Raw genomic sequence first — 21,970 nt, forward strand, 5'->3', positions numbered from 1 at the left:
AGAACAATTTTAAATTATTCTATGACTATTTCAATGTTACTTATTTTTTCAAGAGAGTTCCTTTCAGATTTTCCTTGAATATATGCATTAGCATTTATAATTGTGTTATTAAATATGAAAGGACATTATTAAACTGTCACAAAAATCCTATTTCAATTTGTTTTGTGCTATTTCATTGCCCCATTTTTTTCTTTTTCTTGACTATTCTAAGAAAATATAAAATATACCTTACTTGGTTTAGGTTTGGAGACACTTATTTTTTTTTTGTCTTCCTGGATGCTACTCTCTGAGATTGTGTTTCTTTTGAGGAACTCTGTCTCCCAACAAGGTGGCTCTAAACCAGCGAGTTAAGTTCTCTCAAAAGCAGTCTTTGCAGAGATGTGGTAACAGACTGATGTGTCAAGATTAAGTCATTTTTTCAAAGAGAATCATGATGAGAGAGAAAAGGAGAGAATTTCAGTGGTGTGCAACTCTCTCAGAACACTTATAATAAATACTTTTCTGTTTGCTTCAGTCCAAAGCTGTGCTCCAATTATAAATAAGCAGAGAAGAACCAAGAAACAGAAAAATATAGACACTAGCTAGGCTTTGCAGCAAAAATGTGGAAACAGAGATAAATTATATACCACATTTAAACCCAAAAAGTTTGGGAGTGTTTATTTATTTATTTTTTATATATTTTTTTATTTTTATTCATTTTTTATTTTTTAATGTATTTTATTTATTTATTTATCTATCTATTTATTTATTAGTTCTCGGCGGACACAACATCTTTGTTGGTATGTGGTGCTGAGGATCGAACCCGGGCCGCATGCATGCCAGGCGAGTGCGCTACCGCTTGAGCCACATCCCCAGCCCCGTTTTTTTAATTTTTTTATAATTAAGGGAAGGGGGTGTGTGGGGTGAGAAGGATGGTGGAATGGAGTGTTTAAATTTAAGCTTTTATTTATAAAATAATCTTTTCATTTTTATTTGCAAATTTACTTGAAAAATTTTTTTCTACCTTTTTATTTTGAAATAATTTTAAGCTCTAATTAAAGCTGAAATCTAGTATAAACATCGAATATAACCTTCACATAGCTTCCAGTACATAGCTGGAGGCCCAGATATTGCCATGAGACTCTAGGGGTGGTTTTCTAATTCTTTAATTCCTTTTAGATATATGAATTGGAAATTTCCCTAAGAGGGACCTGTCCCTTTTCTCTCTTAAATGATCATTTATTTACTTATATTATAATTGATCATAGATATATTTTTGTATATTATCATGAAAGAATACTAAGTACTTTGGTGCTCAAATTACAAGAGCCTTGGCCATTAGAAATGCCTTTTGGACTGGATTGTGTCCCTTTCAACTTGTCCTTTATCTTTCAGTTACACTCCCTGACTATTTGGATATAAGGTGCCTTACATTACTGTTGGGTTTTTCCTTCTCCAGCCTTAGAAACCATCTAAGGGAGTTCTGTTCTTCCGATTAGAAAATGATTTTAGAACCAAAGTTTTGGCCAATATTTCTGGGGTGCAGCTGCTACTTAGCTTTCTCAATATACAGAACCAGAAAATATATCTGCACACCTACTCTATTCATGTGCACATTTATATTTATTTCTGTGTCCATATGTATTCTGTATCTCTATGTATTTGCATTTTAAAAATGAGCTGAGTCTCCAATGAAAACCACAGGTTTTATTCTAGTCTTCAAGATGTCTTTATTTGTATTTTCTTTTCCTGAGAGTGAGAAACTTAGTTCTCGGTTATCAACAATATACTTACCTAAGTCTTCAAACTTAACAAATAAAGTAATATTAGAATAGTTAAAATAATCTTAGTAATTATGGAGTACAGTGTTTGTGGGCTATAGTTCTTTTTGTTGTCATCTATAAGGATCCAGCCCAAATGTTATTCTCCCAAATTGACTCTCACATATCAATTTAGTATCTTATGGCTATGCCATTGCTTAACTCATTAATCTTTGTTGTTGTTGTTTTTTTATATACTTTGGTATTTTCCACATAGCCAATCATGTTGTATGCCAATAGAGACATTTTTTTTAACTTTCTGCTCTGTATGCCTTCATTTTTTCTTTGCCTATTCAATAGTTAGAACTATTTTTTAGGTTTAGTAGAATGTTGAATAGAATTATTTCCAGTCTTAATGAATTCACCTTGTCACTATTGAGTATGATGTTACCTTTGATATGTGTGGACACCTATTACTGTGTTAAATAAATCCTCTTCTATAAAGATTATTCAGGTTTGATATTTGAAGTGACTCAAAGATTATCACAGAATGTACTCAGGCAAAAGCTTTCCATAAAACAAAGCATATGATACAGGAGAAGAAAGTACAGACAAGCACCAAGGGTTTGAGAGACATCAAGGAGCGGTTCCTCAGGGTTCATTTTAGTCACACAACATGCACTTTGTCTCCAAATTACACATCCAAAATTTGTGCAAGGAATCCTGGCCTCAGGAGAACTCATGATGGAAGTTCCCAGCAGGGTCTCTAATGGCCTACTGGTCATGTAACCAAGTCCACCTGGCTAAAGGATTACACAAGTTAAAAGCCATGAACAAACATGCTGGCTGCCTGTGTCTCCGGGGTACTTTTGAACTTTAAACAGCACTTCATAGATCAGTAGGTAATTGGTTAGTGGGCCCGTGAACTTTATCTTAGCTAAGACTCAAAGTCAGATATCCAGGCATCCCCAGAGAACTGTCTCAGTCCAGGTGTAAAAGTGATGCATCCTACCATCAGTGTGTTCCTACAATAGACATTTTTAATATGCTGAATAGATGTTAAATTATTCAACCATTTTCTAAGTCTATAAAGATGGTCATTTTCATTTTTTTTCTAAACTTTTTGTATAAATTATAATAATTTATATTTTTAGAAATTCATGGTAGTAGAAATCAAATCCAGAACCTTGCTCATGCTAAATAAGGCCTCCACCACTGAGTTACATCCCCAGTCCATGTTTGTTAATTTTTGAACAATAAAACAGATTTTAGTTGTTGAGATAAAAACTACTTATATGTGATATGTTGTCAACTATAATATATGAATGTTTCATTGATGGTTTTATTATCTATATCCATGAGGATGTCAATCTGTACTCTCTTTTCATGTAATATCTTCATCCAATTTTGGTAGTGTGATAATCACATCATGACACATGGATTTGAGAACAAGCTTTTTCTATTAGAATTTCCCTTTTAAATGTATACTAAAATTCTCCAGTGAACCCATTTGTTTTCTTTTTTTAAAAAAAAACATTTTGTTGTTACTGTGATTTAAATTTATTCAATAAATATAAAGCCATTCATATTATTTGTTTCTTGGGTTAGTTTTGGCATTTGTTTTTGTTTTTGTTTGCCTTTCAAAGACTTGTCCTTCTCTCCTAAATATTGGATCTATGGGCATAGAGTTGTTTGTAGTATTGACTTGTTATTCATGTAGTATCTATATGGGCTGAAATGATACCCACTCTTTTACTCATGTGATTGATAAATTTAATATTCTCTCTTCTTTCTTATCTCAGCTAGAGATTTATTAATTTCACTGCCTGGTTCAAAGAATCAGAGTTTGGTTTTATTTATAATCTGTGCTGTTTTTCTACTTAACTTTTCTTATTTCTATTCTTGTTTTCCTTCTTTCTTTCTTCACTGGGTATTTAAGTTTTAATTTAAATTATTTATTCATTTATTTTTTGTTCTTCTTTCATTACTTTGTTAAAATAGATACTTAGGTTACTAATTCAAGCCTTATTCTAATAAAATCATTAAAAGCTATTAATTTCACCATACCTCTATTCATCTTCTTGCCTCTAGTCTTATGTGCTATTTAATTTTTTTTCAAAAAAGTACAAATATATTTTAATTTCATTTGAGACTACTTATTTGTCTCTTCAGTTATTTAGAAGTGTGATATTTAATTTTCGGTTGAAGATATATGAATATTTCTCTATCACCAATTTCTAGTTTAATGCCCTTGTATTATAAGAATATATTTTGTGTAATTTCTATTATTTTAATTTGTTAAATTTTGATTTAAGATCCAGAATATGGTCTCCTTTGGTACATGCTCATTTTTAAAGTGTAAGTATTTTGCTCCTGCTGCATGGAGATTTTTATGTCAATTAATTCAAATTGATAAAGTTTTTCATTTACTGAAAAACTTTTATCAATCATTTTGAATGGTTTTATATCTATTGAATTTGGTTTTAATTCTTACATTTAGATCAGTTATTTCCTACTGCTTTTGTCTCTCTTTGTTAAGTCAATTAAGAAAAAGCAGTTTTGCAGTCTTCAGCTATAATTATGGATATATCTCTGTCATATTTCTGTCTTATCAGTTTTTGCTTTATTTATTTTGAAGCTCTGTTGGTAAGTGCTTATACAATTATACCTGTTATAGCCTCTTAATTGATCTTTTCATCATTCAAATTTCTACCTTAACCCTGTGATATTGTACTGAAATCTATTTCTCTGATATTAATCTAGTTCTTTTCATTACTATTTAAGTAGTATATCTTTTTATTTGAACTTTTTGAAACAAGTTTATTGAGATATGATTGTCATCCATGTAATTTACTTGTAGAACATCGAGAGTCTAGTGGTTTGAGTATACCATAAAACTGTGTGAATATTTAGAATATTCACTACAATCAACTTTATAATATTTTTGTTTTTCCTAAAAGAAAATCTGTATTGAATAGAAATATCTCCCTATTCCTATCCCCATAACTCAACCCCAACCAAACACTAACCTATTTGTTGGCTCTATGAACTTGCCTGTTATGAATATTTGACATAAATAATGTCATATAATATGTGATCTTTGTGATTGGCTTCTTTCATTTAGTATAATATTTTCAAAGTTCATGTTATACCATGTATATGTATTTTGTCTCCTTTTTTTTGGATGAATAAAATTCCAGTTGGTGGATATATCCCATTTTATTTATTTATTCACTGTGTGTAAAATAATGTATATTTGAATGGGAATATGAATATTGGGGATGTATCCATTTTCTGTCTAGTATGAATAAAATTTTCATAAAAATTTCATGTTTTCTTATATGTATGGCTATGTATTTTTTTTTCTTGGACAAGGACCTACATGAAGAATTACTGAATTATGCAGTAGCTCTATGAATAATATTGTGAGAAATTTCCAAACTGTTTTTCAAGGCAGCTGTACTATTTTACAATCCTACCAGCAGTGAATAAGTTTCTGGTTTTTTTATATCCTCACCAACACTGGTTATTTATGAATTTTTTTTATCTTGTTTTACCTTCCTGGTGGGTGAAAAGTGGTATTTCTTTTGTGTTTTTTACTTGCATCTCCAGTAATGTTGAATATCTGTAATAAGGTTATTGTATATATTGAACATTTGTCTATATCTTCATTAAAAAATATCTATTTCAATTTTTCCCTATATCATTATTATTTTTTTTAGTATTTGAGCTCTAAATGTTTTTGAAGTATTCCAGATGCAAGTCTCTTATCATATTTTCTTTCTTGCAAATAGACTCTCCATCCTTTGAGTTATCTTTTACATCACAAAGATTTTCATTTAGATGAAGTCCAATTCACTTGTATGTTTTTGGTTTTGTTGCTTTTGCTTATTGGCATCTTACTCAATACATTGTTACTAACCCAATATTGTGAAAAATTTCTTGTATTTGGTTTTTTTTTCTTTTTTTGGTTTTAATCTTGCATTTAGATCTATAATCCACTTTTAGTAACTTTTTGTGTGTGATGTGAGTTAGGGATCCAATTTCATTCTTTAGCATATTATAGTTGAACTGACACCATTTATTTCTTTAAAGTATGTGTTGAAAATCATCCAGGTATAATTTTTTATATTAAAGTTAATCTAATGATACACTTGTATCATATTTTTCTATTCAGTCTGAAATATTCTTCATTCTAATTGGTAGATTTATTTGGTTCACATTTAATGTGACATTTTAATATTATAGAATCAAAATTTAATATATTTTAGCAGTTCTCTATTTATTCATTTTGCTTTTTCTCACTCTTCTACCCTGTTTTCTGTTTTTCTTTGGACTGATTTAGTATTTTTCCCTCTTACTTCCTCTATTCACTTTTTGCTTTTATCCCTTTTCAAATTTTATTGGCTATCCTATGATTCAAACATATATCTTTATTTAATACATCAATAATTTCTAATAAATGAAACACTTTATGTGTTATACAAGAATTTTGAAAACTATATGCTTAATTTCCCTTTTTAATCTCTTATGTGTTTCATAAAAAAATTATGAAAAAAGTATACTTGGCCATTATTCTGCTTCACACACTCAGTTATTTTTCAGAGACATTATAAATATGAAGGCCAATAAAGTTTACTTTTAATTCTCATTTATTGTATTTTCCAACATACACAATTTCATTGTGAATATTAAAATTCCAATACAGTGTAGCATTCCTTTTATGAAAACCTTTAACAACTTTGTAAATGAGATCCTCTAGTAGTGAGCTCCTCAAGTTTTTCTCTGATAATGCTCTATTTCTACTTCATTTTTTTTAGAGAGAGAGAAGAGAGGGAGGGGGAGAGAGAGGGAGAGAGAGAGAGAGAGAGAGAGAGAGAGAGAGAGAGAGAGTTTTTTAATATTTATTTTTTTAGTTTTTGGCAGACACAACATCTTTATTTGTGGTGCTGAGGATCGAACCCAGGCGAGCGCGCTACCGCTTGAGCCACATCCCCAGCCCTCTACTTCATTTTTAAAGGAAATTTTACTATTTAAAACTCTAGGTTAACTTTTTGCTGTTATTATTGTTCAACACTACAATTTAAAGGCATTTATAGATTTTCTATTGTATTTTTTATATTTGTTTCTCTGTATGTTGTCTGGCTTTTCTTTTCTGGTTGCCCTCAAGATTCTCTCTTGGTCTTTGTTTTTAAATATTTAAGTATTATATTTATATGATTTCTTTCATTCTTGCTTTATTTGGTGTTTTTATGACTTGCATGTATGATTTGATACCTGTCCTTCAATATAGAGAAACTTTGATGGGCTAAGCACAGGGGCTCTTGCCTGTAATCCCAGCTTCTCAGGAGCCTTGGTAGGAGTATCACAAGTTTGAGGCCAGTGCATGCAACTTAGTGACACCCTGTCTCAAAATAAAATGGGTTGTGAATGTAGTTCAATAGGAGATTATTCTCCTGCATTGGATATCCACTACTGAGAGAGAGAGAGAGAGAGAGAGAGAGAGAGAGAGAGAGAGAGAGAGAAAGAAGGAGTAGGAGGAGGAGGAGGAGGAGGAAAAGGAGGAGGAGGAGGAGGAGGAAAAGGAGGAGGAGGAGGAGGAGGAGAAGGAGGTGGAGGGGAGTGGAGGAGAGGGGAAGGGAGGGGAGGGGAGGCGAGGGGAGGAAAGGAGGGAAATTTTGAAATTTGGCCTTTATTTCTTCAATTATTTATTTTTTCCTCATTTATCTCCTCCCTTCTCATTCTTTCTTCTTGAGGAGATGTCAGTTATATGTGTTAGAACTTTACTATTAATATATGGCTATTGTATTCTCTTTTATTTTTCACTTATGAATTTGTTTAACCTTGTTCATTTTTTTATTCTTTGTAGCTTTTCAAAGCTAATTTCTATTTTCAGTGTCTATCTTTGCATTCACTGGTTCTGCTTTCAGTTATTGAGTTTGCTCTTGAGCCTATAGAAGAAAGTCTTCATATCTGTGTAAGTATGGGACTTTATAATTTGTATTTGAGTTTTTCTTATAGTTTTCTTGTCTATGCTAAATTTAGCCATCTGTTATTCTATGCTCTTGCACCCCTCCTTTTTTTTTTAAATCAGAGGACTTCATATATTAATTTTGGTTATATAGGCCTTTCCATTTACATGGATTAAAGAGAAAAGAAAAAAATCTATAAATCCAAAAACATTGATTATACAATGATCACATTTTTATGTCATGCAAAATGAGAATTCAGCAAATCATACTCTGTAAATAATTGTAGGTGCAAGAAAAATAGGAATTATTTTAATTTTTGGAAAATTAGAAAGCATGTTTCATGGGTAAATCTGGAACTGGCAATTGTCACATGGAATATAGCTAATTAAGGTAGTTGTTGGAAATATAAATCATGATTGCTGGGGATGTTTTCTCCCCAAAACTGTGAAAAATAGATTGAATAAGTCAGAAAAGCAAATCAAAATCATTTGAACTAAATAAAAGAGAATACCAGGAAATTCTCCATACTCCAAAAATAAAAAATATGGAAGATAGAAAAGTGAAAAAAAAAAGAAAAAAAAAGGAGGATTAATTTGGGAAATCTTTTCTATAGGAATCCTTATGGTTATTATAGAGGTAAAAACTGAGAAATATATTTTTTCCTGAAAGTTTATTATTTATAGTCTATTTTCTTTGCAAACTTTGTTACATATGTATGAATACTATATATATATATATATATATATATATATATATATATGTACACACATACATACACACATATTTAAGTTTCTAAGTATAATTACTTTTTAACATAAAAAATATTAAGTGTGAAGTGTCTGGCAAATAAGTCACAGTCTTATGAAATGTGTAAATTGCAAGAGTGATAAAAATTGTCATAAAAATAGGTTATATATAAAGAGAAAATACTTGTAGACTAATTATCTACAAAATTAAAGCTTAGAAAAAATTGGGACAATTTCAAGCTTACATTAAGGCAAAAAGTGTGCCATTCACATTCTCTTTGTGTAAATAATGTATGTATCAGAAAATAATTATATCTGCATTTCCCTGATTAATAATTTACACAATTATAATTCATTTTAGACCATCCCCTCTATGCAGTGCATGTAGAAAACTCTTGGCATATTACATTTAGATTTTTATCATTTTTGTATATAGACTCATGAGAGGTTTTCACATGTTCTGGAAGTGTTTTGCATTTATTATATATGGGGCATGTTTTATATTTTTCTTGTATATTTTGATATATAGAAATTCCTTTCAAAGGTAGCCGCCTCCAGCAATTCCTTTTTATGATTTTCATCTGTGTTTTTTTTGTTTGTTTGTTTTTTCAATAAAGAAATCCATTCCTTTTTTGCGGTTGTAAAACTATTTTGCCTTCTTAAAATTCTACGTTTTTTTTCATATTTAGATTTTAAATCTATATAGAATTAATGTTTGTTTATAATATATAGAAAAAATTTAATTCTCACTTTACAAAAAAAGAATGGATGATAATCAGTAACTCCAAGGCAACATATTTAGAAATATCTTCCCCATTGACTCCCTTATATGTGATTGTGTAGGAGTGAGTTCCTTGTGTATTTGTTCAGCTACATTTGTCTATATATCTTTGACCAACCCGTACTCTTAATAATTATAACTGCATCATAAATCTTGATATTTTGTACTGAGATTCCTCCCTGTGTATTCTTACATAAAATTAGCTTAGATACTGTTAGTTCCTTTTACTTCCCTTTAACTTTAGGTTAAAATAATTAATTTAAGTAAATATACATGTATACACATAAATTCACATACTATTGGATATTACTATTAAACAAGTTTGGAAGAATTTTTATTTTGATTATTGACTATTTGAGCAATGAACCTGTATGTCCACCATTTATTTAACTTTTTAAATTTTTTTAGGTATATTAAAAATACATTTTTACAGCTTTTTATAGTAAGTTTTCTAGACGACTTGTATTTTTGCTGTCATTCAAACTGGGGTATTTTTTCATTATTTTTAATTCCATATATTTTTGCACTAGTGGTTTTGATTTTTGTTAAGCCCATATCTAAACTCTGTGATTAATTCTAATAATTTATTTATGTATTCTATCAATGTGTCTTCATTCATAATGATCATGATCTATACAAAATAACTGAATTTTGGTTGTTGATATTTTTGCTTTCATGTGCGTATGATTTACTTCTTTGCCTCTGTACTGAATATCTAATTTTGAACAGTTATTGGAACAGTCACATATTTCTAGTTCTTAACATTAAAGGGAATATTGTCAAACTTTCACTATGAAATATTGCTTATTAAAGTTTTTTGTAGATAGATTTTATCAGATTAATGTATAAAATATTAAAACATTTCTTCAAAGAAACGTGGAAGCCAAAATATAAAAATGACCAATAAATCTTGAGTAATTGTGTTTCTGCCAGAATAGAAATGATAAAAACTATATAGTTGCTATAGTTACTACTTTAAATGATAGATTGTGAAAAATTGTTCTCTCGTTAATTGGTTTTTAGAAATGACATGGACAAATCTCTAGAAAGTATACCTGTAAGTATGGTTTCTAGTGACTTAAACAGGTTTTTCAAAAATGACTTCTCAAAGCCTCATTGAGATTTCTTTATGTTAAACAATTTAATCTATACAATTTCAGGTTCTCGTCCCTAGATTAGGGGGTCTTCCCACTTGAATAAATGCTGGCAGTAAGCAGGAAACATCACAGAAACTCCGATATCCTCTTTTGGAACCTAACATTCCATATATTTACTAATTAAAAATACTTAGAACATCACTTTTTGTTTAAGTCTTTACAAGGTTTTGGGTGAAGTCCAGAATCTAAGAATATTTTTAAAATCTTTAAATAACTTACAAACTAAACTTCTTGTCTCCAAGAAGAATAATTTAAGTATAGGTGATCTCTAAAGGAAACACATTATTGAAAGTGGAAATTTCTGTTTGCCTAATGAAAATAAATCAGAGTGTACTACTACTAATTGTGTCAGTGATGACTGTGTCAAATAGATCTTTAAAAATACATAAGCAATCTACTCCTATTAAGATTATTTTTGAATACTTCTAGCAGGAGCACTTCTGTTTACACTTCTGTTTAAACCACAGATACACCCATGATTATTACTCCTAGCATAATTTTCTTTCTGTTTGGAGTCTTTATGAAATAGAGGTTAAATAAGTTAGTTATGGGAGCAAAAAGGAAAACTACTTTTTGGAACACAGTAGCAGAAAAAGAATCTGCTTCCAGCTACTTCACTTCTTAAATTTATTTCATATGATACTGCACTCTACTGAATTTCCTTCCCAAAAATGTTATTTGATGCTGCTTGTCAATTCTTTAGAACAATCCCATCTCAGGTTTCAATTTGAGACAGAGTGAATTTCTGTTTCTTAAAAAAATAAAAATAAATAAATAAATAAATAAAGGAAAAAAAAGGGAAAAGCTTTTGGCAGAATACACTCTATGATACTTATTTAAAGTATATGCCATGTTGAAATTGTTCTTATTGTGCCTTGAAATTAGAATGAGTAGACTAAAATATATGTAGAATATACTTTTAATGATAAAATAAGTAAATGGTAGTGGGCTGGGTTATAGCTTAGTGGTATAGTGATTTCCTAGCATGTGTGAGGCACCGGGTTTGATTCTCAGCACCACAAAGTAAAATAAAAATCTACTGACACTAAAAATTATTTTTTTAAAAATAAGAAAATAGTAGTGCCTGGTCAGATTTGGTATCTTATAAATTGATCATGGACTAATAAATAACAGTGTTTTATTAGAAGGAAACATTCAGGGAATATGATAGAAGCCAATTAAATTTATTTATTCTGCTTGGATACTAAAAACCCTACTTTTAATATTTCTAATGTTTTGATTATTCTCCTACAACCTCTCTGCCCTCTTCATATAACTGATCTGATGTTCTAAATTGTAATTTCTATAGCCAGGGTCTTAATCAACATTTAAGTTTGTTTAGACCATTTTCAAATTACAATGAAAGTACCTTCTTTACATTATTAGGTTTTTTATTTCTTTTTGTGATACTGGAGATTGAATCCAGGGGCACTTAACCAATAAGCCACATCCCCATCTTTAAAAAAAATATATATATATATATATATATATATATATATATATATATATATATATATATATCAATTTAAATAGATCTCTGTATGTATATTTTAAAGATAGGGATGTATATATATATTTTAAAGATAGGGATGTGTATATATATATATATATATATATGTGTGTGTGTGTATGTGTGTGTGTATGTGTGTGTATATATATATATATTAAACATGGGGATGTATTTATATATATATATATACATATATATATATATATATATATATATATATATATATTATCTAGAGGCAGAGTCTCACTGAGTTGCTTGAGATCTCTTTAAATTGCTAAGGCTGGCTTTGAACTTGTGATCCTCATGCTCAGCTTCCTGAGCCACTGGGATTATAGTAATGTGCCATCACTCCCAGGAAGTTATCAGTATCTTTTTAACAAATGGTTCAGATATTCATGCCATTGTGTTTTATCTAGCTCAAGAAGCCAATATTTACAATCCACCCACACCACCAGTAGCCTACCTAATCTTTTAAAGCATGATTCTATACAGACTTTCTTTAGACTGTTGTCAGCTCTTTGATGACTCTCACCCTTCTCAAAAAAAAAACTTATAATGAGATTAAATAATGCCTGAAATACAGTAAGCATTCAGTAAACTGTGGCTATTAATAGTAATAGTGGTACCATTTTCTTCTCTTCTAATAAGTTTTAGAAAGTTCAGAGACTTCACCTATTTGAACTTTTAAACCACAGATACACCCATGATTATCCCCTTGTTTCCTCATTGGAAAGCTCATTTCATTGTGTTGTGTCCATACTCATTAAAAATGAATAAGTAAAAAAGAACTTTTGTGTTTTTTGAGTTAACTTGACTTCTTCAATATCTGTACTTTTGTCCTAAGTATAGGCTCTGGTATTGCCTGTTAAAATTTAAGGAATCTATTCTGCTCATGACATGGCTTTCTTCATTTGAAAACAGCCATGATCATATTCCTGAATCCCCATCAATCAAATACCAACAGTACGTACATAGTTTCAACATTGCTTGTTGAAAAATTCAACAATAAAGTTGACAAGATATAAATTCACCAGATTGTCTGCTTTCAAAAAATTAGGATCATACAGAAATAATAAGAGTGAATTTCCTTGATCAATGTGGGATATTTCATCTGTGCAGTTTGCTTCTCTATTAGGGAAAACCATGTGAATTATTTTCTGTAGCTTAGTTGTTTGTAGCTGACTCTCACATTTGTGTTCCTTTAACTGTCACTCAAATTCTCTCTACTTGCTTCTACCATCTGAATTTTCAAATAGTATTCAGTCTCCATAACATTCTTCTATCCATTATTTCCCTCTGACTTGTACTAGTAACCTATTTTATTATAATCTTTCTTTTCCATTTCAATATAATTCATTTATTCATCAAATCTATCTATCGACCACTCCCTTCTCTTTTCCCATTCAACTTAACACTCATTCAATTGGCAAAGTTTTCCAAATACACTCTTCTTTAAGATATGTTGTAATTCTTGGTTATTTTGTGAATTCTGATACTTTAAAGGTCAAACATCATTTTATGAAAAAACAACTCATGAATTCAACTAAAGTATGATTAAATAATCAAGCTTTTAAGGTGATACTACTTCACTTTACCCACCACAGGGTTTTAAGTTAATTTACTGAGCAGATAGTATGTGGAATGCAGCTGTACGAGAAGAAATTATAAGTAAGGTACTAGAAATTTTAGTCAAGCAGATGTGCTTCATCTAAAAACAACCTTGAAACTGCAAACAGGTTGATTTTATTTTTAAATTTAGGTTTGCATGAGTCTTTGGGAATCTGAAATGAATTTCTCCCAAATGAAAGATCGCAGCTTGTTTCTTCAAATTAGTTCACAATTTACAATTTAACCTATTCTACATGTGAAACACTGTGTAATTCCAATAAGAAAAAAATAATAATTTAATTGTCCAGTCACAAAATTATTTACCTGAAAGTAATTAATGTAAGATTGATAGGTGTCTCATTTTTCTCGTGACTGAAATCTTTTAAGCCACAGAGTTATACTGAGATACATGCCTTGAACATTGAAATCATTTATAAGACAAACAGATCACTGCAGCAATGAGGAACTATGCACCATCTAAAACCAAGGTGTAGTAACAGGCTATCCTCGATATTGCAAGTGCCCTGTCAGTTATGTTCTTCCAGAGTGGCAGCAAAACAGAATCTCGGTGGTAACAACAGACTTGGAATAAGAAGAGGAAATTTCCAGCATGCCTTGTACTCATGGGCTACTACATAGGCTGCTCTATGACTTACAGTTTAAGCTCTATAAAGAAGGATCACACAGCAATGGGAGGGGTCTCCTGGGCACAGAATCAGAGGCTCAGAGTGAAAACTGAGCACAAGTAACAAGGGATGCAGAGAGAGGAGCCAGGTGTAAGGAAGGAAAGCCATATTCTCCAGCTCTGAGCTGCTGTGCTGCATGCTGAGGGAATGGGCTAAACTATTGCTGATGTGACCAAGGAGAAGGCAACCTTCTCTCACTAATTAGACTCCACCCTTGCGCTGAAACTCTTAGGAAGAAGGAATGCATTTTTCAAAACAAAGAGGCAACATCCTGTGCAGAAACAGAAAAAGAAGAATGAGAGAAAAAAAATACAAGGGATGTCCCAAGGTCCAGAATTGATTTTTAAACATATTTTAGTTGTAGATGGACATACTTTTATTTTGTTTATTTAGTTTTATGTGGTGATACAGATTGAACGCAGTGTCCTACATGGCTAGGTAAGCACTCTACCCCTGAGCTACAGCCCCAGACTTGAGAATTGATTTTTGAAAGCTGTGTGATGTTGGGAATATTTCTTTTTCTTAATCTCTACCACTTCCATAAAATATAACTAACTATACTGCTTCTGTGTAACTTGCAGAGTTATGAGATTCAAATGAGATGAGAAAATAAATACACATGTTATAAATGTAAATCACTATAAAAATATAAGATATACACTGAAGAACAAAGTTCACGTTTCTGATAATATCTTTTGATACATATATACACATATATATATTAAGCAAATTTCCTTATGCAGCTAAAACCAACACAATTTATTAAAACAATAATTATATGCATGTACATTTTAAGCATACCTATTTTATAAATTGGAATTATTACTGCAATTGTATAAAAGAATGATACTTATACGTTTAAAATTATTCACTTACTAATCTGAACTATGGCTCATTTAAACTTGATTATTTAAATACTAATTCTTAGCCATAAATATTAGTTTTTTATTTCCATCTCTCCAATACCTGTACTTCAGTCAAAACCCTACATGAGGCCAGTTGGAACTCAAGATTCTGAACTATTCTTGATTATAAGAAGGAATGAAAATCAAAACTACTCTAAGATATCATCTCACTCCAGTCAGAATGGCAGCTATTATGAAGACAAACAACAATAAGTGTTGGCAAGGATGTGGGCAAAAAGGTACACTCATACATTGCTGGTGGGACTGCAAATTGGTGCAGCCAAGATGGAAAACAACATGAATATTCCTTTGAAAACTGAGAATCGAACCACCATTTGACCCAGCTATCCCTCTCCTGGGTCTATACCCAAAGGACTTAAAAGCAGCATACTACAGGGATACAGCCACATCAATGTTTATAGCAGCCCAATTCACAATAGCTAAACTGTGGAAGCAACCCAAATGCCCTTCAATAGATGAATAGATTAAAAAAATGTGGAATATACACACAATGGAATTTTAAAGAGAATAAAATCATGGCATTAGCAGGGAAATGCATGGCATTGGAGAAGATAATGCTAAGTGAAGTTAGCCAATCCCAAAAAAAACAAATACCAAATGTTTTCTCTGATATAAGGAGGTTGACTCATAGTGGGGTGGGGTAGGGGAACATGGGAGGAATAGATGAACTCTAGATAGGACAGAGGGGTGGGAGGGAAAGGGAGGGGGCAGAGGATTAACAAGGATAGTGAAATGTGATAGATATAATTATCCAAAGTACACTATGAAGACACAAATTAGTGTCAACATACTTTATATACAACCAGAGATATGAAAAATTATGCTGTATAAGTGTAATAAGAATTGTAATACATTCCACTGTCATCTATTTTTTTAAAAAAACAATATTTTTTTAAAGAAGGAACAGCCCTAATACATGTTTTTTTGTTTAGATGTCTTGGCTTTCCTTTTCTGTCCTTCAGCTGTCCAGGGAGAATTTCTTTGTCAAGTTTTGGGCATAGAGTCCTTGGGACCTGGCTGTTTGCTCCCCAATCTCGGGGAGCTTGCCTCTTCCATTTCCGGGTGTTTTCTCCTAACCTGTTTTAAATGCATGTTTAACCTCCTACTCCATCAGAGCACCCAGTATCAAGCACTCCATAAATCCCCAAGCTTTCTGTACAATTTCCATAACTTCTGATGAGAACTAAAACACAGCATGTTTGCTAGAGATTTTCTTGGAAGAAAAAAGTTTTACCTGAAACCTAAGTTTTACACTTATTTACCTTGTACTAAATTTTTGAATCTTTTTGTGTAGAAGGACATAAATGACAACCACATAGATTCTGATGCCAGGTACAATCCCTGTTTTTCCATCTCAGACAGAAATAATTAATGTTTCCTTCTGTATTGACCAAACTTCACAAAAGTTAGACTGTCTTGTCTTCATTTGTTCCAAATTCCACTGTCAGCATCTTTTTCAATTCCTTTGATCTCTTTTCTGATTCAGTGCTGATTCCTGCAATCCATCAGCCCAGTCTTTTCAAACAAATCATTATGCTCTTACAGTGTTATTAGATGTAATGCCTAAATCCATCTAATGCAAAAGGGATGTAGGGATATGTATATATACATATACATTAACATGTGAATATACATGTCCATGCACATAAACATGAATATAATTATATAACTATTGCACATAGATGCATTTTTTATATTTACATATGTATGTATGTGAATATATAGATATACATGTTATATTCTTTCCTTAGAAACTTAGAACTCTAAAGATAAAACATCATGTATTGTAATTACTAAGAGAAGCACAAAATTCAAAAATAAATTTTAAATGTCTGCTGACCCTTAGAAGAGCTGTTCTTGGAAAAGGGCCAAGTACAAGCCCACATTAGTCTTGGCAATGACAAATGCTGTCTGCTTGTCATTTTGCAAAAATTAGAATTGATTGAACCTGCCCTTTTATGGAAACAATAATGATAGTGTATCCACCAAGGGCAGATGTATGTAAAATTGTAGTTTGAAATTAGCAAAACTCAGTTTTTCATTTTTACATTAGATACACATAAAAAAGTGAAAATATCTCAGTTTCTTCTCTGAAAGTGCTTTCATAGCAAAAGTTAGCTGTTTTGCTTTTTATATCTGATAAATGTAATGTCATCAGAATAAAAACCTTCTGAATATTTTACATAGATTTAGCCATCTGTTGCATAGAACACTACGATCTCTATTGGTCTATCAATTTAGTTTGCATGGTTTTAAAAATAAATAATTGTCATATATTTAAGCAATAAGTTCAACAACAAAAATAAGCAGAGAAAAAGTGTTGGAGGACACTAAAACGACTGTGTCTCAACCAGGCAATGGTCATGATTTATTACAGGGCTCTGTCAATCTGGAGACCTCTAGAGATGGAGTCACAACTCATCCATCTTCCTGGCACATGGAATGTGAAACTGCTCAGAATGAGGCACTGGAGAGGGGCAGAGCCTATGGTGAACTGGACAATGCACACCCCAACAAAAAGATATTCATTCCCTTGATTGTTTATTTGTACATTTATATGCAAAAACATGAACATGGAGACAAATACCAGTTGTTCTAACCAAATAAAATGCATCTGTGAACCAGATTCAATAGATTTGTAACAAAATTAAACAGAAAAATAACGTACGAAAACACAACAGAGTACAGACACAGATCCTTTTCTAAATTTGGTATTTTAAAATGAAGATGGAGCAGTAAGATCTATCATATGGTGATATTAAATTAATGATGAAAAATACAGTTATTTTTCCCAAGTAAATCAAAGAAAGTATGAAAAAATAATGAATACCAAAAATGTTCGGAAGGGTTATTTTGTGATTTGATTCAGAAGTGAATATGGCATAGGTTTGAAAATCTACTTTAGAGATACTAAACATTTTTTTCATTAGGAATAATTTGTAAATCTATTAAAAGTACATCATGAGGGCTGGGATATAGTTTAGTTGGTAAAGAGCATGCCTTGCATACAAGAGGCCCTTGGTTCTAATCCCCAATACCACATTAAATAAAAGAACATAGATGCCCTTCAATAGATGAATGGATAAAAAAAATGTGGCATCTTTACACAATGGAGTACTATGCAGCAATAAAAAATGACAAAATCATAGAATTTTCAGGGAAATGGATGGCACTAGAGCAGATTATGCTTAGTGAAGATAGTCAATCCCTAGCTTCACTCTATGAAATATTTGTTTATTTTGAAGATTTCTGTTTCTCAGTTTAGAAGGGGAAGGGGCTTAGCCACATAAAAGTGCATATTTTATTTTGGAAGTATGTGGGTATCTTCATGAGCAGTATACCTTCAGTACTGATTCATAATGTCTCATAAGTCCACATGAAAATAATAGAGATTTGATTGTAGATGATTTAAATGTACCAAAATGTACATATCTTAAAGTTGTATGTCCAGTTCAAGTTCCTCGATCCAATATTTAAAGTGCTGCATCTGAAAATATTAAATGAAATGAGGTGAGTATGTTATGTACTTCAATGAATTTTCCTGGTGACTGGCCCATATCCTCCTTGTCAATGGGCACACTAGTTCCATAGCTGCTGTTGCATGTTAGCTGATAACCAACCAGATACCTTTTACCCATAGAATTTCACTCAACAAAACATAATCTCAGAGATGTTTCCCTCCTCCCCAAATAAGCTGATGACATACTGATAGGGAGTCCACAAATGTGGTCCACATTACCTCAAAGTGGGGCTAAATTTGCCTTGTAATCTGGGCTACAGAGTGCTGCATACAGGAGCCACATTCTTGTTTCATTTTTATCCTGTTCTTTATTCCTTTTCTCCTAAGAATAGGCCCCAAGAAACAAATACTTGTAATGAGTTTGTATAACTCTGACCCAGTACACCCAGTCTGAATATCTTTGACTGATATTAAGGACTCCTGTATTATATATATATATATATACTTGATTATTTTAAATTCTCTTATGAAAAAAATTGCTTCCAAGTTAGATCTACAAGTCAAAAGCAGATTGAGAATGAATTAGTTCTCCTGTTAAATCCAGGGCCATTTGTGTAGCACAGATGTTGAAGTCTGATTAATGCTAAAAATACAATACCTAGCTTTCTATTTTAATTTGTACAATGTCAGAATCCATACAGAGTTATATCCAATATTGATAAATAGAACTACATAGATATTTAAATTACCAGTTTATCAGAAAGTACCCTAGTCTGTAAATTTTCTTTCCAAAGTTTATTTTTCTTAGTTTATTATCAACCAGTGGTGCAATGGAGCCATGATGTTGTAACTGAACCACTGGAGCACTTTGTCACTGGGCCTTCTGTAAATGATGCAATTCTTGCAAGCTTATAAGTAGTCAAGCAGGAAATCAGTTGTGATAAATTTTATATACTCTTGCATACATTCCTGGGCTTGATTTGGGTAAATTTTCAAGGAGATTCACTTCATATTAGTGTATATCAATTTGCTATATGTTAGGATCCCTTAGCGGACTTTTAAAAAAATTGTTTATAACATTGTATTAGTCAACTCTCTGTCACTATGATAAAACACCTGAAATGATGAAAGGAGAAAAGATTTAGCTTGACTCAGGATTTCAGAAGTTTTAGTACATGGCCACTGCTCCAGTTGCTTTATGCTCATGGGGGCAAAGTGTGTCATGGCAGAGCTCATGGAAGATGTGGCCTGTTCACCTCATCCAAGCCAGAAAGCAAAAAAAGAAGAGAGGAAGGAGCTTTGCTTCCAATTGCTCCTTCAAGTTCATGACCCCTTGACCTAACTTTCCTCAACTAGACCCCCTGTCATTATGGCTCTACCCGCACCCAGTATTCCCATGGCCTAGAGACCAAGACTTTATCACATGGACCTTTGGGGAACATTTCAGTTCCAAAATATAGCAACCACCAGAATTTTTAATGTAATTCATCAAGAATGTGGCCTGAGAATCAGTATTATTTTAAAAGTCTAATGTCTTAATATCACTGTGCCTCCACAGTTAAGAATCACTTCCTACCATGGCTTGCTAAGTAAAGAGTATGCATGCCAATTTCCTAAGGAACACCAAAACTGAAAATTCTTACACTGGTAGAAATTTGTTCTCTTAACCTTATTGAGCACTGTGAATGGAATGTGTTCTACTAGTCCATTGTCAAGAAGTCCCTCTTTTATCTACCATGGTAGGTCCATTCAGTGCCTTTCACCACAGTCACGTGTCACTTAATGGTGGGATAAAGCCTCAGGAACATTGTTGGACAATTTTGTTATTATCCAAACACCATGGAGTGTGCTTACACAAACCTAAGTGATGTTGCCTGTTACACACCCAGGCTCTCTGATACCACTTATTGCTCTTAGTCAATAAGCCTGCTCAGCATGTTACCATACAGAATACTGAAGGCACCTGCCACCCAGTGCTAAGTATTTGTGTATCTAAATATGTCTAAACATAGAAAAGTAACAGTAAAATTGCTAGCTGATAGAAATTTTCAGCTCTGTTATAAGATTATGAGAACACCATGGTATAATCATATACATGGTCCATCATTGACTGGAGAACATCATCATGCAGATATAAATAGCAGATCTCTAGAACTTATTCATCTTGCATAATGGAGTACTGGCAATATTTCTTCCCTTGGGGATTATTCAACAATAACTGGAGATATTTTTGTTGTTGTTATTGCAACATCTTTAAGGATGCTACTGATATCTCTTAAGTAGAAGCCAGAGATGTAAGTAAATTTTCTACAAGAATTACATAAGACACTTTCCATACATTAAGAAAACAATTATCTGCCCTCAAAATTCAGTAGTGCCAAAGGTGAGAAATTTTGTTCTCACAAAACATTTACTTAAGAGGCTTATCTTTAAATTTCTCTAGTATCTATAACAATATGTCTAGTCAAAGTCCTTCTTAGGGCACATTAAATAACAACATGATCCAAATTAAAAACCTCTTAACACTCATAAAATAGATGACACCAAAGTAGCAGCAATTTAATTATACATTATATTCTGTTCATAAAATTTAAACTTCCGTGCAGTGACTGATAGTACCATAAGAGTGGTACTTTCAAAAGTTACCAGTTTGACCAAGCAAAAAAAACAATATTTGAATCCTTCAAACTCTCTGGAGTATACTTCTATGCAGAGTCTTTCATTTGATTCAAGATAGAAAGAGAAAGAGCCACGTAGAATGAATCTGAGATAGACTGTTACCCACAAGAGAACCCTCGAATAATCTTGAAAGCAGAGAATTTGTTCAGGTTCCAGCAGCAAAATCAATCCTTTCATTACTGTGGTTGTACATTTACACTGCCCGCTGCCACCTAGCTCTGCTCTTCTCCTCTAAAGAATCGGGGTCTTAAATGGACACCGAATTTAATTCTTTTTGAGCCCCTTTCCTTGCCTAATTCTGCTTGCCCAATCAATCCATGTATTTGTAGTGAGGCTTCTAATCAATGATCTTCCACTACTTTCTCATGCCAATGAAAAACACAGGAGTAGACACTTGCCCCAAGCTGCACCAAGATAGTTTATCTTCCAAACTTTGAAGGTAAAGACACAGGAGGGAAAACCTGAAATAATCTGAAGATTTCTCTAGGGGGCCAGGTGTCACAATTCTTAAGGATTCCTAGCTCCTGTAACTCTTCTTGATTCCTACCTTCTATGTTCCAATCAAGCTTAATTTTGTGATCATGTAAGTCAAATTCCTAGAAATTAAATATTGTATTTTATATGAGAGTAGAAATATTTGTGTACTGTTCATGTGTTACTTACCAGTGTTGTAATCTTGGACTGGTTTCATGATTTCTCTTTGCCT

The 21,970-nt window shown here is 32.1% G+C and overlaps 1 protein-coding gene across 6 annotated transcripts in view; it reads right to left on the reverse strand.

Moving 5' to 3' along the window:
* Positions 1–21,970, reverse strand: part of LOC144373491 (transport and Golgi organization protein 1 homolog) — a 109,280-nt gene extending 87,310 nt beyond the window's left edge. For all 6 annotated transcript variants that reach the window (XM_078036540.1, XM_078036539.1, XM_078036547.1 and 3 more), the window contains exon 1: positions 21,928–21,970. In XM_078036540.1, coding sequence (XP_077892666.1) covers positions 21,928–21,955 — 28 coding nt within the window. In that variant the 5' untranslated portion in view covers positions 21,956–21,970. The remainder of the gene's footprint in view (positions 1–21,927) is intronic.

The sequence above is a fragment of the Ictidomys tridecemlineatus genome, unplaced genomic scaffold, assembly GCF_052094955.1.
Source record: "Ictidomys tridecemlineatus isolate mIctTri1 unplaced genomic scaffold, mIctTri1.hap1 Scaffold_417, whole genome shotgun sequence".
Classification (NCBI taxonomy): domain Eukaryota; kingdom Metazoa; phylum Chordata; class Mammalia; order Rodentia; family Sciuridae; genus Ictidomys; species Ictidomys tridecemlineatus.